Below are 16,629 nucleotides of genomic sequence, written 5' to 3'. Positions count from 1 at the left end.
CGCCACACCACTAATGATTTTATAGAACCTTGTCATATCCCCCCTTAGACGTCTCTTTTCCAAGCTGAAAAGTCCCAGTCCTTTAAATCTCTCCTCTTACAGAAGCTGTTCCATCCCCCAATCATATTTGTTGCCCGTCTCTGACTTTTTCCCATCTAATGTTGTTTTTTTGAGATGGGATGACCAGAACTGCGCAAAATATTCAAGGTGTGGGTGTACCATGGATTTAAATAGTGGCCTTATAATATTTTCTGTCTTATTACCTATCCCTTTCCTAATGGTTCCATTCTGTTCAATTATTTTGACTGTCGCTGCATATTGATCTGTTAGTTTCAGAGAACTTTTCACAATGACTCTAAGATCTCTTTCTTGAGTGGTAACAGCTAAATTAGACCCTGCCATTATGTATGTATAGTTGTTATTACATTTTTAATGTTCATTACTTTGCACTTTTCAACATTGAATTTCATCTGCCTGTGTCTAAGTGATTTCCCCGTCTTGGGCTTATATAGATAGAGAAAACAATATTCAGATGCACTATGCTGCGGATGAGTCCTTGCTGGCATAGACTCCAACTCCAGGGTTTCTCCATTGCTCAAGCCCCCAAAGAAAATAAATTGGGGGTGCTCAGCACCCACCAGCCACATTACTTTCTTGGGTCCCAGGGCTGGCCACCGATTAGCTGTTTGGTGGGCCCTGGGGCTGGTGGCAGATCAGCTGTTTGGTGGGTCCCAGGGCTGGCCCTGGACCAGCCAGAGGCTGGTGAGAGGAGCTCAGGGGAGGGAGGGACTAAGAGGAGTGAGCAGTGGGTGGGCAGAGAGGGCTCAGGGGAGTGGACAGAGCAGGGGTGGGAAGAGGCAAAGTGAGAGTGGGGCCTTGTGGCAGAGCCAGAGTGGAACAACCACAGGGATAAACAAAAGTCAGCTCCCGGGCTTGCTGGTGATTATATCGGATAATATGACAGTGTTTGTGTGAGCATGTGGTTCTTTTTGCAGATTGGTACATAACAGCATTTTGCTGAAGGAATTTTACATAAGAAGAAATTTGCAAGAAAACACATCTTGTCTTCATTCCTCCTGAAGAGAAGAGGGAGCTTCAGGAATATGGGGAAGCATGAAAGATGCCATAAAGAGAAGAGAGGGAGAAGGATGAACAGGAAGTGTTGGGGTGAGAGTCATGGTGAAGTAAGAGGGGGAATAGTGGGAAATGAAAGCAGGATGTAGTTGAACTGTGCAGATCCTTGAAGATGTGGGTGAAAAGTGTGATCCTGATGTAAGGGTGAGAGGAAGACAATGGAGGGATTAAAGAAGGTGACTGAGAGGTAGGGCTGTATGACTTAGGGCAGGTGAGGAATGGACAACGTGGGAATTTTAAAAATATATTTGTGAATACTATGTGTGCCTCAGTTTCCCTCATATTTTGCATTGCTATCCAGTGTGGGGGAAGAGTATGTTTGTTTTCCAACAGATTAAATAGCATAGGACTGTGTCTGAGTGGAATGAATAGAGTTGTTAAGAAACTGGTTGAACCTTACCCAGATCAGCAAGGAGTCCAGACAGATCATGCAAGCTCCAATAACTCATCAGTTGACACTCAACAGCAAGATAATCCAGCCTGGGGGGCTGTGAACTCACCATAGCCCTGCTGGAGAACGAAGGACTGAGCCATGACCAGGAGAGAACAAACAGTTGGTGGCTGGGGCTCTCTACTGGGACTTACTAAGGAAAACAGAAAGAGAGAGAGATGGGGACTGAAAATGGAGTTCCTTACAGTGTGGCTGGTGAACTGTGGCTTGACCAGAATGGACGATGCTTTAATCCTTATTTCTGTGTGCTAACTTAAGGACTTCCAATGCTGTGTGGCAGCTGACTAATAAATCCTGAACCTTTTTGAAAAGGCAGCTTGGGTGTCACTGAAAATATTGGCTAAGTTGCATAGGTGCATGAAGAGCATGCAAATCTCTACCAGGAATCAATTACAGTTGGATGCGTTGGGCGCAGCTCATGGTGTGAAGCAGGAGAGCTGGAATCCAGAGGCTCAGTCTAGGAGGCATTGAGGCCGTGTGGCCTACCCTGAAGTGAAGAGTGGAATCCCCAAGGGCTCTGTCATGCAGAAAGGGTCCCATCAAACACTGTTTAGAATCTGGGTGATGACACCAATCTTGTGGATCCGTGACAAGAAAAATGCCTTTAGCTATTCTAGTTTAAATGAAAGTTGGGATGTGAGGTGCAAGCTGGACAGATCAGAGAGGAGGATGTTGGGGGAGACGTGGAAGCATGAGTTGACCAAGGACTGGAGAAGCATTTTAGTCATAGGGATAGGAAGAGAGAGGTGAATTTTTGAGTTGTTGTGGCGAAAGAACAGACAAGCTTTGTCAACAGGAAGAGATGAACATAACACCAAGGTTGTGAGTCAGGGCATAAGAGTTAATACCAGGAATGGAGAAAGGAAGGAGAGTGATGGACTAGGGAGGAATGCTGAGGAGGTCAGTGTTAGCGATATGGAGTTTAAGTTGGCAGCAGGACAGACAGGTCCTGAGAGGAGCTTCTTCAGATCTCTCCAGCTACAGCAGGGGACCAGGCCAACCATCCTAAATGACCGGGCTGCTTGCCACTCTCCCTGATGGTGGGAGCTCTGCTATGGACCATGCCTCCAAAAGATGAGGCCTGAGTTAAGCCTCTTATTTAAAAACAAATAAAGCAATTCCAGAATAGAGCTTCCACTCCAGCTTTAACTCACCCACTGAGCCCAGTTTTTAAAGAACTTGTGATGTGTAACATTACCTTGGAATCTCACATACCTCTGGGCAGTTGTGATGGCCTTAGGATGGAGAAGAGCACTGTATGAGTTTCCCTTCAGTACATTTGTGTGTGTTACACAGAACATAGGGTTTGGTCCTGTAAGATACTGAGCACTCTGACCCAATCCTGTGAAGCAGTTGCTGTCAGTTCAGCTATTGATTTTCTTCAGAGCTTTGCAGGGCCAGAGAGCTCAGCAATTCTCAGTATTGGACCCATAGTAGTTTTCAAAATGACTTTTCCATAGCAGCACTTAGGGAGAATACTGCTTCTCTTTACCAAAGGGTCTCTGGGGTCTAAGCAACTGAGGAGCACGTCCTGGAGCCACCAGCTACAGCAAGACAGGACAGTTCAGGATGACACGCAGCCCATATCTTCCATATTGCTCCTTATTGCTGCTCACAAAGGAGCATCTTGTATCTCCAGAACTGGTTTTGTTTCCTAAATATAGTCTAGGGATGCCTAGACTATATTTAGGAATATAGTCTAGGAATATTTCAAGTTTAGCAAGTTTTCCAAGGAGGAAAAAGAGCATATAAGGAAAAGCATTGAAGCTTTTTTAACATTTATGGGGATAGCAGGTTCAGACAAACTGTTCGGCACCTACAGGTACCCAGAGGAGAATGCAGAAATCAACCAAACCAAATCTGAGCTTCTGTTTTCCAGGGAGAAGCTTTTTATTTTGCCTCGGAGGTGAAACTGCCAATTAGGAAAGTGTGAGAGAGGATGGTGTTTTCTTCTTTTTAAAACCTGCCCATCAAATGCCCCAGAGACACTAGGATTTTAATAGGCTAGTCAAATATTGTATTGGACAAAAGTCACAAGCAAAAAACTAATTATAAATGAAAACATTTTATTGCAAAATATGTAATGAAGACAACATGGAAATGTACATTTAAAAAAACAGCTTTTTTATATCAAAATACATTCGTGAAAACCTTGATTTCAGTTACACCAGTAAAAAATCAGCATCAGTGCCATGTTATATTTATTCCACTTTAATTGAACAAATTCTCATTGTTGTTTCTTTGTGTGAATTTTTAAAGAACGGATAAACCTCTCCTAAGAATGAACAATCATTAAATGTGAACAACACAGACATGTCAGTTACATTGAAAAAAGTCACCTGCCTGTCTTGGTGACTAAGGTAAACTCCCATTTTTTGGGGCTTTTTCTGCACCATGACCCGGGTCCATGGGTCTGTTTTTGCCCAGTAATCTCTCCCATTCAGACCCAGAGCCCAGAATCCCTCTTTAGGGGACAAGGAGAGTTTTCCTTCTCTCTGTATTGTTGTTCTGGCCACTCCCAGGTCCCAGTCAGTGCTGCTCCCAACATCCACCTCCCAGTAGTGCTTTCCAGAGGAGAACCCTTCACAGCCCAACACACAGACAGTCGAATCGAACCTCTCTGGATTTGGTGGAACTTTCTGAGGTTGGGCTTCATGTGTAAAACTCTTCTTATTGGGAGCAATGGAGAGGTTGGGGTGTGCTGTGTTTGCGTCAAGAGTGATGTCATCTATAGGAAGAGAGTTTTCTTTCTGAGAACCACTCCTATAATGCCAGAATAAACTGGAATAGGAGGAAAATATATACCACAAGCCTTCTCCTGCCCCCTCTCCTCATGCAAAGCACCCACTGATTTCAATCAGAGTTTTGCCTGAGTAAGGACTGCAGGACTTGACCAATTCAATGTTGCATTGAACAACTTCACTTAAACAGAGTAACTTCACTTAAACTAATGGCCAGCAAAGTACACCATCACCATTGTATCTGAGAGCTGAATCAGGTCCACTACGTGTTTATCATTATGGGATATTTTGTGTGTGAAGAATGGCAAAAATATGTTTCCTATGACAGCTAACTATGATGAGAAGTTCATCATGAAACACAGAATTGGATTATTAAGAACTCAAACATTGGTCATGTCAACATACCCCTATTACTATCATTGTAAATAAATAAGATGCACATAAATAATAACACATTATAATAGACTGTATTTTACCCATTAAAATAAAGTTTTATCTAGTAATGAAACCTGGAATCAGCACCGGTAGGTTCTGTTCCCAGCTCTGCTGCTATGTGAGATTGGTCAGGTCACAAATTCTGAGACTTGGTTTACTCCTCAGTAAGCTCAGGATAGTGCCAATCTCATCAGGTGCTAGAGGATGTTTTATTGTTTGTAAAGAGTTCTGAGATGGTCAGCAGAAAATTGCTATAACATGCAAATGATTATCTACACTATCTTCATCATCAGATCACCATCGCTGTGCCCTTCCTCATCCCTGTATCATTTTAATCTTCTCTCACTATAATTATTATAATCAACAACATCAACATCAGTCTCCGTTATCACCAGAGCAACAATCCCACCACTGTCTTCAGCACTTAGCAAATGCCTCATAAACCTCGTCGAGTCACTCCTGGCCAGGCCTGTCACCACTGCAATCTCCATTGTGATCCCCACTTCCACTGCATTTTGATTCTCATTGCAGTTCCCATTCCTGCCAACACATCATCTGTGCCTTCACTGTGGCTCAAATCCTGAGGGCCTCCTTAGGCACTTCTGAAAACCCCGCTCCAAATAAACATTAAGGCCCAGCTCCTCAAAGGTATTTAGGTGCCTACCTCCCATTGGTATCATTATCTTGGAGGAGCTGTGCCAAAGTGACTTAGGAGTGCAGGACTTTCAGAGGGTAGCTGGCCTGCCGAAGGGGGGCACAAGGCAACTGACGTTCATCTGGGAGTAGAAACCTCACTGAATAACTGGGGCGGAGGGCAGATTATTAGGCAGGGAAGCACCAGGGATTGATAAAAGTTTACAGACCTCAGTGAGAGGGAAAACGAATACAGAATTGAGGGTGGAGGTATAAAGGGCACGGATTGAGAAAATTACACACAGGTGAACTGGGATTTGTGCTCTAAAGTCACTTAGGTGTTTTTTGAAAATCACACCCTCAATCCTTATTCAAGGAAATCTCTCACTGGGGCGGATTCTGCTCTGACTGCTGTAATTCAGGAATAACTGCATACAAGTCAATGGAGTCACAGTGGTGTGAAATTTGTGCAAATAAGGTCAGGTTCAAGCCTTGTAATCAGTTTGGGAGCTGGGGAGTAAGGTCCTTAGGAGCTGTCTCTTTGATAAGAACAGTTTGTGTTTCTCAATTGATTATAGTAGCAAATATGATGATTTCTTTAATATTGGAAAAGATTATAATGCATTGAGGTTCTCACGCTGCATCCAGCTCCACAGTATTAACACCTCTATCCATGTGCTGTGTGTTCTGTTACCTGAATTGTTCCGAACCCTTCTCCATTCTGAAACAAAAGTAAGAAAACAACAGACATTGGATTAAGAGAAGAAAAGGAGTACTTGTGGCACCTTAGAGACTAACAAATTTATTAGAGCATAAGCTTTCGTGAGCTACAGCTCACTTCATCGGATGGATTAAGAGAGGCATTGACTAAAGATTTTCTCCCTCCAGCAGCCAAAGACGATGTGTGTGTGTGGGGGGGATGCGGTATCATGTGCCCCCCTCCCCCCCGACCTCCAATTTCTGGCAGGGTTTGCTGGCAGGACGCTGTCCCTGTGCAGCAGCTCCTGGAGCTGGCAAGTTGCAAGCTGCAGTCAAGGGAAGAGGGAGCATCAAACAGCTGGGAAGGAGCATCTAAGGGTAAGGGGGGGCATGCCTGGCGGAGTGTGACTCAAGTTGTTTGCAGGAGGCAAACCTTTAAATTGTGTCCTCCCACTATCAGCAGGTACCAGTCATCTCTGCTGGCAGTAGGGAAGGTCAAGCCTGAGAGCAAGTAAGGATTCCAAATGCAGTTCCAAAACTTCCTTTTGCGGAGTTAATATAGACATAAGGGCACTTGAATGGTCATTCTCTCTCTCTCTCTCACACACACACACACACACACACACACACAGGCTGTTCTGAGCTGAGATTAGAAACCAGGGCAGGAATCCTGCTATGGCTGAGATCTGCTCTGTCTGTCTTGCACCTCCAGCCAAACCGTCACCTCACCATGTTATCTGCTCTCCTGAGCTTTGATCTGTTTCTAACTCCCTTGTAATAAATAAATGGGGGGGAGCTCCCTTTGATGGACATCCAGCCAGCCAGTTAGCTGTAAAATCCCTCTTGGTAGCTGTTCTTTACTTGTTTTACCTGTAAAGGGTTAAAAAGTCCCCCAGGTAAAGAAAAAAAAAGGGGGCACCTGACCAAAAGAGCCAATAGGAAGGTAGAACATTTTAAAATTGGGAAAGAAACTTCCCCTTTATCTGTTCTCTCTGGGCTGAAGGGTCAGCGCAGACATGCTATAAGCAGATAAGCCAGGTAGGCTTCTAAGTCATCAGATCATTCCTAGAACTAGTTATCTGAAGTCCAATGTGTAAGTAGATCAAAATGTTTAGCTAGATGTGATTAGGGTTATTTCTTTTATTTCTTATTGGTTTGTGGACTCCTCCATGCTAATCCCAGATGCTTTTGTTTGTTAAATTGGTTAGTCTCTAAGGTGCCACAAGTACTCCTGTTCTTTTTACTGATACAGACTAAAAGGGCTGCTACTCTGAAACTTTTGTTTTCTTGTAACCTAAGCTGAACTCCCAAGAAAGTGATTTTGGGTGCTTGATTTTTGGAATTGCATTTTAAAATCTAGCAAAAGTATAAGTTCCAGATGTATTTCCTATCTTTTTGTTTTTAATAAAATTTACATTTTTTAAAGAGCAGGATTGGATTTTTGGTGTTCTAAGAAGTTTGTACATGTGGTTTGATTAGATGGTAGCCACAGCTAATTTCCTTTGTTTCCTGTCTCAGCTCTTCACCGGAGGGGGTGTGAAAGGACTTGAGAGCACCCCCACAGGGAGGAATTCCCAAGTGCTCCTACCTGGGTTCGAAGCAGGTTTTGTTGCATTTGGGGGGTGGCAGCATTTAGCAAGCCAAGGTCAGAGAAAAGCAGTAAGTTTAGGAGTTTAATACAAGCCTGGAGTGGCCATGCAGATGATAAAAAAATCATCATCTTCACTACCTTCACTTCCAGCCACAAGGATCTTGTTAGACCTTTCTCTGCTAGATTGAGGATCCAATTACCAACTATTTGTTCCCCATCTACCTACTTACAGAAGTTGATCAAGTCACTCTGTGTTTTTGTTAAGCTTAGCAGATTGAGCTCCAGGACACTTTCTTTCTTCAGTTGTCCTATGGGATTGATTTAGCATGGTGCTGTCTGCCACATTCATGTACAGCTTTGAGCACAAAAGAGTTAGGTGCAGGGAGTGAAAACAAAACCTGAGAATCTTTCATTGGAATCCCCAACTTTTTATCAGCCCCTTTGAACAACAGCGGTGCCGTTGGTGGAGCCTGCCTGATGGTTTTTCCATGATCTAGGAGGGCTTCATTCACGAGTAGAGCCATTCACGCAGGGGGTGACATTTGCAGATTACCCAAACGGTTTCTGTCTGGATTCCTGGAGCTCCTCGAGTGGAATCTGCAGTGAATCTCCAACCTGATTCATCAGTCCTGGAACTGCTGAAAGTGGTGAACAAGGGAAGGTGGAGGAGGCATCACAGCTCACCTGGGCGAGATATGGAGATGGCAACCTGTGCAGCAGTCTCCTCATGTGTTCATGCCTAAATCTGTGACTTTTGCTTCCAAAGGTTATACCCCATGAAAAGAGGCCAAGATGGATCCAACATTTCCACATAGCCAGGTAAGCAGATCCTCCTCTTGACTACTTTCTACTACTGAGCAGGATTTGTTGAATCGAGACAAGTTCTCGCTTTTTGGGCTATCCAGTCAGAAGCCAGGGTGAAAGATGACATCTGTCCATGTCAGGATGCTGAATTTGACCATTCTGCTATGAAAGCTAATCCAGGACTAGAGTCAGGCAGTGAGGAGGATGAAGTGTGAGACTGAGGAGATGCAAAACCCATCAATGCCTGGGCGTTGGTGGGGCTAGAAGGATCAATCTGCCATAACCTCACCTCAGCATGTAAATAAACTTCCAACGGAGAGGAATTGAGGGGAACAGATTTATTACTCCTTGGGTTCATTTCAATCTCAAGGCTTCGATAATATAACCTGCACTGTGCCCTGCTCAGAAACAAAACTGGTGACATTCCCTGTTCTCTTTCCTTACAAATAGGTCAACAAAAGGAATAGCCTACCTCTGAAAGATGGGTCTGAGCACACTGTTCTTGAAAGACCAATTGGGATTGAGCTAGATCCTCCTGCTGAAGAAGTTGGCCAGTTGATTGTGGACTCCAGCCATGTGCATAGCTACACTTGAAATATTTTTTGCAATGCAAAACTCCAAAAACTGTATTGCCTCTTCACACAGCGTGAAGGACTGAAATTGCACCCCCTAACACCACCACCACCACCCTGGCAGACCTCTCCCTGTTTAGATAAAACACTGCTGTAACATTTTCAGTGACAATCTGCACTGGAAAAACCTTGACAGAAATGAGAATTTTTATCTTAATGGATCCAAATTGTTCTACTTTTTTTGAGGGGGATGGCTTTTGAACTGCCCTCCCGCACCCCAGTCAAGACCTTTCTTTGACAGCGATGACTATTGAAAGGTTAGTCAGTGGATATGAATAAAAACATTCAAATCCCTGAGCAGTTAAAAGATAATGCTTATCCATATAGCTAGTCACTGAGGCGAGCAAAGGAGGGGTTTACTACAAAGCCTTCACAGGTTGTAATAAAGCATCGTTAATTAGGAGGACACATCCCTGTCGGGACTTGTTGCCAGCAAAAAGCCCACAAACTACTGGACATTTTCCTAGACTACTTCAGCATGTAAACCCAGGGCTAAAGCCTTCCTTCAAAGCAGGTCCTTTTAAAATTTAAAATCCGTTTGGGAGGGGAGATGAGAAATCTGGGATGACTGGAACATCATGAAGTGTCAGGGAGGGAGCTGGTGTCGCTGAGATCTTCCAACAAGGAAGTGTTCTTCTTCTGGCAAAGGCTGCTCTAGGCGTTATGGCTCCAGAAGTGGATGTACTCCTGCGACCTTGAGAGGGGTTGGATGAGGGTAGAAAGATCTGCTCCCAGAGTGGGGTGGAATTTAGATCTATGAGAGTGGGAAGCACTCTGAGTCCAAGAAGGGCCGCTGTGAGAAGGATTATGGCATCAGAGGGCTGAGATGGTCTATCCTGTCTATAAGAATGGGGACACCAATGTTTTCCCTCTGCAGGGAGCTTAGGGGATGTACGAGATTTTTACTTATGCAGTGGAGAAGACAACGAAGACTCTGTATCAGAATCCAAAGATCCTGTTTTATAATCTATGTGCATGGAGGGAGCCCACACAGATGGGGCTGCAGCTTACCTTGACTTGTAAAGAAACCAACAAGAAAAGAGCAAAGTCAGTCTGGAGGATGGGGACATTGTTTGTTGCAGAGAAATTGGCAAAATATATATATATATCCAAGAAATCATCTCTTATCTGTGCTGAGGAGAAGGAGAGAGACAGTTGTGGCTCAGAGAGAAGTCAGGTACTGAGATCCCCGACGGTAAGGTGAATGATATCAATAGAGACTCAAAGGAGGAGTGCAATGGTACCAAACCCGCTGTGTCCTACTCCAAAGATGGTGCCTGTTTCATCTCTTGTACCAAGGATGTGGATGGCATCGATCTCGGCCCTGATGCTGAAGAAGCTGAAGGCCCTGGAAGAGCAGATTGTATTGATAGTCCCGCTGAGTCCTTAGATAGCAATGAGGATGGCATGGACAAACAGAGCAAGTCTGTTGAGGTTCAAAGAAGTTTGTGCATGTTGTTTGATTAGCTGGTAGGCACAGCTAATTTCCTTTGTTTCCTTTCTCACTTCTTCCCCGGATGGGGGGGGGGTGAAAGGACTTGAGGGCATCCCACAGGGAGGAATTCCCAAGTGCCCCTTCCTGGGTTCAAAGCGGGTTTTGTTGCATTTGGGGGGTGGCAGCATTTACCAAGCCAAGGTCAGAGAAAAGCAGTAAGCTTAGGAGTTTAATACAAGCCTGGAGTGGCCAGTATTCATTTTTAAAATCCTTGCGGGCCCCACTTCTGCACTTGGAGTGACAGAGTTGGGATTCAGCCTTGACATCCCTCTTACACATTCCCCTCTCACTCTAATAGGCAGTGAACCTTGCCATCCATACATACAATGTTTCAGACTGCCAGAGGCTGTATTCTCAACTGTCCAGCTCCTACTAGGCAGGACACAGAAGTACAATTCCCTCCAAGGGTATGTCTACACTGCAGCTAGGAGGTGAAATTCCCAGCATGGGGAGATGTGCATGCGCCATCTCTGCCTGAGCTAGTGCACTAAAAAGTAGCAGTGTGAGCAGGCTGGCTTGGGCTAGCTGACTGAGTACAATTCCACTCCAGCTGTGGCTACGGAGGTGTTTTTGGCCCCACATGTGACTCTTAGACAGTCAGTGGGTCTGTCCCACCACACAGGTTCAGACAGACAACAGGGCACAGGCCACATCTACCATGCTGCCTGGTATGTGTGAGCAGTGTGCGGGGATGCAATGTGTGGGCCTTGAGCTGCTTTATTCCCAGCTATGGATGGGGAAGAAAATGGACTGTCAGGATCCCTTTCCCTATCAGAGGCAGCAAGGGATATGGAAGAGAGAGAAGGAAAATGGCACCTCTCTCAAATATCCATGCATTGGGAGTGGGGCAAAAGAGAGGGTGTACATGGGTCTTCATTCACCTAAATCCTTTCTCATTGCAGCTGGAAAAAAGGCAACAAGGAAAGCCTTTTAAACTCTTGTTCAGTGTTTCCCTTGCTACCATGTATCAACAATTACCCAGTAAATGAATTACATTGTGCAAAATCTCTGGTAACTTAAGAAAGAGCTAGAGAAACTGATAGCTAGATAGCTGGAAAAATGTACTGGGAGGATGGGTAATGGTTTGGATGATTATTCATCACTAACAGATATTTATGTAGAATTGGAAAAAAATGTGGAGTTCAAGGGGCTTTCAGATCCAGGTAAGGGACTGCAGCACTGCAGAGTTGGCTGAGCCCTTCTTCCATATAGGGGGAAGGATCTTAGGTGCTCTGCAGAGACTGTCAGTGCCCAGGTCTGGGGGGACACTGTCCTCTCTCTGTCCCTCAGGCAGAGTGTGGGGTGTCTGCATGGCCTCAGCTACTATAGCTCAGGCCCAGCTCTAGCAGCTCTGTCCTGCCGCACTCCCCGTCCAGAGCTCTCTGATGCAGAGGGTAAATTCAGTTTATGCACTTTACATATTTGCTAACTGCTCAGTCCCAGTTGCCAAAACATATTCCCCTCCTGCTTACTAGTAGAGCGAAAGATCATGACCCGAGGCTGTTAAAGAAACCCTTCCTCCTCCAATGATTTTAACGCTACATGATTGATCCTTCCCCATCCAACAGCAGAAGTCAAAGCCAACTTACCCATGTCCTCCTTGACTTGGGCTGTAAAAAAAAAAAGGGACACTTTTCCATATATGCACTTAGAATCATAGAAGAATAGGTTGGAAGAGACCTCAGGAGGTCATCTAGTCCAACTCAGAGTCATCTAGTCCAACTAGCCCTGCTCAGAGCAGGACCCACCCCAACAAAATCATCCCAGCCAGGACTTTCTCAAGCCGGGCCTTAAAAATCTCAAAGCATGGAGATTTCAACACCTCCCTAGGCAACACATTCCAGTGCTTCACCACCCTCCAAGTGAAATAGTGTTTCCTAATATCCAACCTAGACCTCCCGCACTCCAACTTGAGACCATTGCTCCTTATTCTGTCATCCGCCACCCCGCAGAGCAGCCAACTTCCATCCTCTTTGGAACCCCCCTTCAGGGAGTTGAAGGCTGCTGTCAAACGCCCCCTCACTCTCTCTTCTGCAGACTACACAAGCCCACTTCCCTCAGCCTCTCCTCATAAGTCATGCGCCCCAGTCATGATCATTTTTGTTGATCCTCTTTCCCTTTTTAAAGCCTCTTTCCTTTTTTAAAGGAGAATCAGAGCCCCAGGTTCTGTCCTCCATCACTTCAGAGGTGGAAGGCAGATGAGGGCGATTAGATGCAAAAACTGGAGGGTCCTGAAACCTATGCAGGACTCCAGCTGTGGTTACTGTGGTTTTTTGGGCCCCACATGTGGCTGTCAAAGAGTCAGTGGATCTGTCCCTCCCCACAGATTCAGACAGCACAGAGCAGATCACATCTCCCATGCCGCCTGGTATGTGTGAGCAGTGTGGGGAGATGCCGTGGATCTGCACCTTAACCCACTCCAATTTATCAAATTCTCATCTTCAGCCATTGCACTTTAGTCTAGTGCGTAGCCAACCTTTTCCTGCTTATGGAGATGAGACATGAGCCAATAATATTGTGAGGATTTCCAGTGTTTCTCTCCATTGACCCAGAGGCCATGTAATGAGAGCATCTCTGCTGTAGTTGGGGCTAGTGGAACCCTCAGAGGGACCACAGACTTTGGTGTGTGGACTGCAACACTTCAGTAAACTAGTCAAACTCACCCATTTGCTCCTGGAGTGCATCTGAAAAAGAAAAATGGGGAGAAGTGAAAAACAGGTCAGTGTATGTCCATTAGGCTACAAATTGAAGGATGAACATGGGTCTTCACTCACCTAGTACCTTCCTCACTGCAGCTGAAAAAAAAAAAGAAGAATCCATCATTTATTATAGCCTTTTAAACTCTTGTTCAATGTTTTCCCGGGTACCATGGATTAACAAATACCCAGTAAATTAATTACATTCTGAAACATCTGTGATGTCTTAAGTTAAGAAAGGGCTAGAGAAATGGACAGCTTGATAGCTGGAAAAAATTATGGGAATGATAGTTTAAGTTATGGATGATCATCTGTGTTCTTTTTTTCACAGAATGGCTGATGCTACAACTTTCTATAATGTGACTTACTCCTGGGCAGAGAAAAGAGTGAATTTGCTGCTCACCGTTGAGGACAGAGACATGGTATGTGTGAGCAGTGTGGGGAGATGCAATGGATCTGCCTGGACCTCTGTATTCTCTGCTATGGGAGGGGAAGAGAGTGGACTGTCAGGATGCCCTTCCCTCTCAGAGGCAGCCAGGGAAAGGGAAGACACACAGGAGAAATGGCTCCATTCCCCCGATATACAAGGAATGGGAATGGGGACAACATCCAGTGTGTACATGGGTCTTCACTCACCTAATTCATTCCTCATTGCAGCTGCAGGAAAAAAAGATTCCATCAATCACTTCAGTCTTTTAAACTCCTCGTCAGTATTTTTCCTGATACCATAGATCAATAATTACCCAGTAAATGAATTACATAGTGCAAAATCAGTGATGGCTTAAGTTAAAAAAGGAGCTAGAGAAATTGATAGATAGCTGGAAAAATGTTTTGGAAGGATGGCTTAAGGTTTGGATGAGGAATCATCACTAACAGATATTTATGTGGAATTGGAAAATGTGTGGAGCTAAAGAGACTTTGAGATCCAGGTAAAGGACTGCAGCACTGTATGCCTGTCCGAGCCCTTCTTCCATATTGGCGGAGAGAAACCTTGCGTGCTCTGCAGGGGGTGTGAGTGTCCCTCAGGCAGAGTGTGGGGTGTCTTCAGGGCCTCAGCTATTACAGCTCAGGCCCAGCTCTAGCAGCTCTGTCCTGCCGCACTCCCCATCCAGAGCTTTTTGATGCAGAGGATAAGTTCAGTTTACGCAGTTTACATATTTGCTCAGGTTTAGGCTGCCCTTGATCCTCTTTGCAGAAAGCTAGTGAGGGCTCAGCTCCATGATACACAAGGGCGCTAGAGATTCCCTGCTTGGATCCTCTTCTTCCAGTCCGCCAGCCTGTGTAAATATAACATCCCTGCTGCTGCTGGGGATGTCTGAACCCAGGAAGAGATTATAGGGTTTGGCTCTTTGACTGTCAGTGTCCCGTGAACTAGACGCACTCACCCATCTCCTCTTCTAGGTGCTCTGCAAAAATATAATGGAGAGGAGGAGATCAAAAATTCAGTCTATTCTGTACAAACTGAGGAGATGGATTGGGATCCTTTTAAATACCATCAAAACTGGTTTGTAAATATCACAGAGCTTTCACCAGCCATTCAATCTATTGGGCTGGTATTTTGTGCCCATATGCTTATGTAGAAGAAAGAGTAGATTCTATTTTTTTTTAAATAACAATAATTTCCCCTAGAATCTTCATGTTTACCATTAGTTAGCAGCATGGCTAAATACAGAGTCATAGATTCCGAGGCGGGAAGGTATCATTGTGACCATCTAGTCTGACCTCCTGTATAACACAGGCCAGAGAACTGCCCCCAAATAATTCCAGTTTGAACTAGAGCAGATCTTTAAAAAAATCATGCAGTCTCAATTTGAAAAATACCAGTGGTAACACACAGTTCACATCTAATTCAAAATGACATCAGCCATGAAAGAAGCAGTGACACTCTTTAGATAATGAGTTGTGGTCCATTTTCTGTTTCAAGGAAGAATCATTTCTGTACATGCATTTCCTTCCTTCCTTCCTTCCTTCCTGTTTGGTTTAAGAAGGGATTGTCTACACTTGAAATGACACAGCAGCACAGATGCAGTTGCACCACCGGAGCACTTCAGTGTAGACACTCCCTCCAGTGATGGGAGGGGTTCTCTGTCAATGTAGTTAATCCACCTCCCTAAAATAATAAAATAATAATAATAATAATTAATGATGATGATTTTTTTATCATCTGCATGGGACTTCAAGCAGTGGAGTGAAACTGGCAAGAAAACAAAGCAGATTTACTCAGGGCGCAATATACAGTTGTTCTAAGAAAAAAGAAAACTCTTGCTAATGAATAAGGAGGGACAGGGGATACTTTACCTGCTTGAGAATGATCTTCTTCCCTTTCTGAATCTGAACAAGAGAACAACATTTGTCATTGAAAAATAGATGTGTATTTCTCAGGTTTACATATGCACACAACACAGAAACTTTCTCATCACCCAATCCCACAACCACTGAAATTTTGACTTCAATTAGAATACATCATTTAAAAAAAACACTGAATCTTGATTTTAAAATTACCAGAGATGGCCAATCTGACATAAACTTTGGTAAATTTTTTCAATAGCTAAATACCCTCACTGTTAAAAATTCACACCATATTTCCAGTCTGAATTTCAATAACTTCCCATCCACCCACGGGCCCTTGTTAGACCTTTCTCTGCAAGACTGAAGAGCCCATTTTCAAATATTTGCTCTCCACGTGAATACTTGTCGAGTGTGATCAAGTAAGCCCTTCTCTTTTTAAATAGATTGAGTTCTTGGAGTCTATCACTATAAGGCATGTTTTCTAATGCTTTCATCATCTTGTTGCTCTTCTGTGAAACCTCTCAGAGAGTCCCAGGACTAGGGATCGTGGGCTTCCAGGGTCTGTAGGTCGGCCAGCACTGCCATGTGGAGTGCTCAAGGGCCAGGAATCACAGGGCTTCCAGACTCCAAGTCCCCAGGCTGTCTTTTCTGCATCATTATAAAAAGTTATAAAATCTCCATCTATAAATGAGCCAATAGCATTGTTATGATTTCTTTTCTTTCTCTTCTCTGACCCACAGGCTGTGTAGTGTTGCCAACTTTCTAATAGCAGAAAACTGACCTCCCTTGCCTTGCTCTCTGCCCCGCCCCTACTCTGAGGCCCTGTCGCTGCTCACTCCATCCCTCCTCCCTCCCTGGCTCTTTCTTCTCCACCCTCACTCACTCGCTCATTTTCACTGGGCTGGGGTAAGGGGTTGGAGTACAGGAGAGGGGGAGGGTTCTGGCTGGGGGCCTAGGCTCTGGGGTGAGAATGGATGGGCTGCAGGTGGTGGCTCTGGTCTGGAGCAGGGGGTTGGGGCATGGGAAGAG

The 16,629-nt window shown here is 44.7% G+C and overlaps 1 protein-coding gene across 1 annotated transcript; it reads right to left on the bottom strand.

The window, feature by feature from the left end:
* Nucleotides 1–3,720: 3,720 nt before the first annotated feature.
* On the bottom strand, nt 3,721–15,876 carry LOC122457268 (butyrophilin subfamily 1 member A1-like). Its single transcript, XM_043501301.1, has 6 exons — nt 15,610–15,876; nt 14,697–14,717; nt 13,948–13,968; nt 12,205–12,225; nt 6,089–6,115; nt 3,721–4,313 (listed from the first exon to the last, which is right to left on the bottom strand). Exons 1-6 carry the CDS (start codon nt 15,659–15,661, stop codon nt 3,787–3,789), a joined length of 669 nt encoding a protein of 222 aa, XP_043357236.1. The 5' UTR covers nt 15,662–15,876; the 3' UTR covers nt 3,721–3,786.
* Nucleotides 15,877–16,629: the final 753 nt, after the last annotated feature.

Source organism: Dermochelys coriacea, chromosome 23, assembly GCF_009764565.3.
Source record: "Dermochelys coriacea isolate rDerCor1 chromosome 23, rDerCor1.pri.v4, whole genome shotgun sequence".
NCBI lineage: Eukaryota > Metazoa > Chordata > Testudines > Dermochelyidae > Dermochelys > Dermochelys coriacea.
Note: the sequence above shows the minus strand (reverse complement) of the source record. Positions and strands in the feature narration are given on the sequence as shown.

Bases quoted from the DNA above. Each gene is read 5' to 3' on its own strand.
- LOC122457268 (XM_043501301.1), bottom strand. From the start codon at position 15,661: ATGTTGTTCTCTTGTTCAGATTCAGAAAGGGAAGAAGATCATTCTCAA. The intron at 12,226-13,947 runs GTGAGTGAAGAC...TTTTTTTTACAG, and splicing joins TGCAATGAGGAATGAATTAG to CCCAAGTCAAGGAGGACATG. The intron at 4,314-6,088 runs GTAACAGAACAC...CTCTTCCTATAG, and splicing joins AAGGGTTCGGAACAATTCAG to ATGACATCACTCTTGACGCA.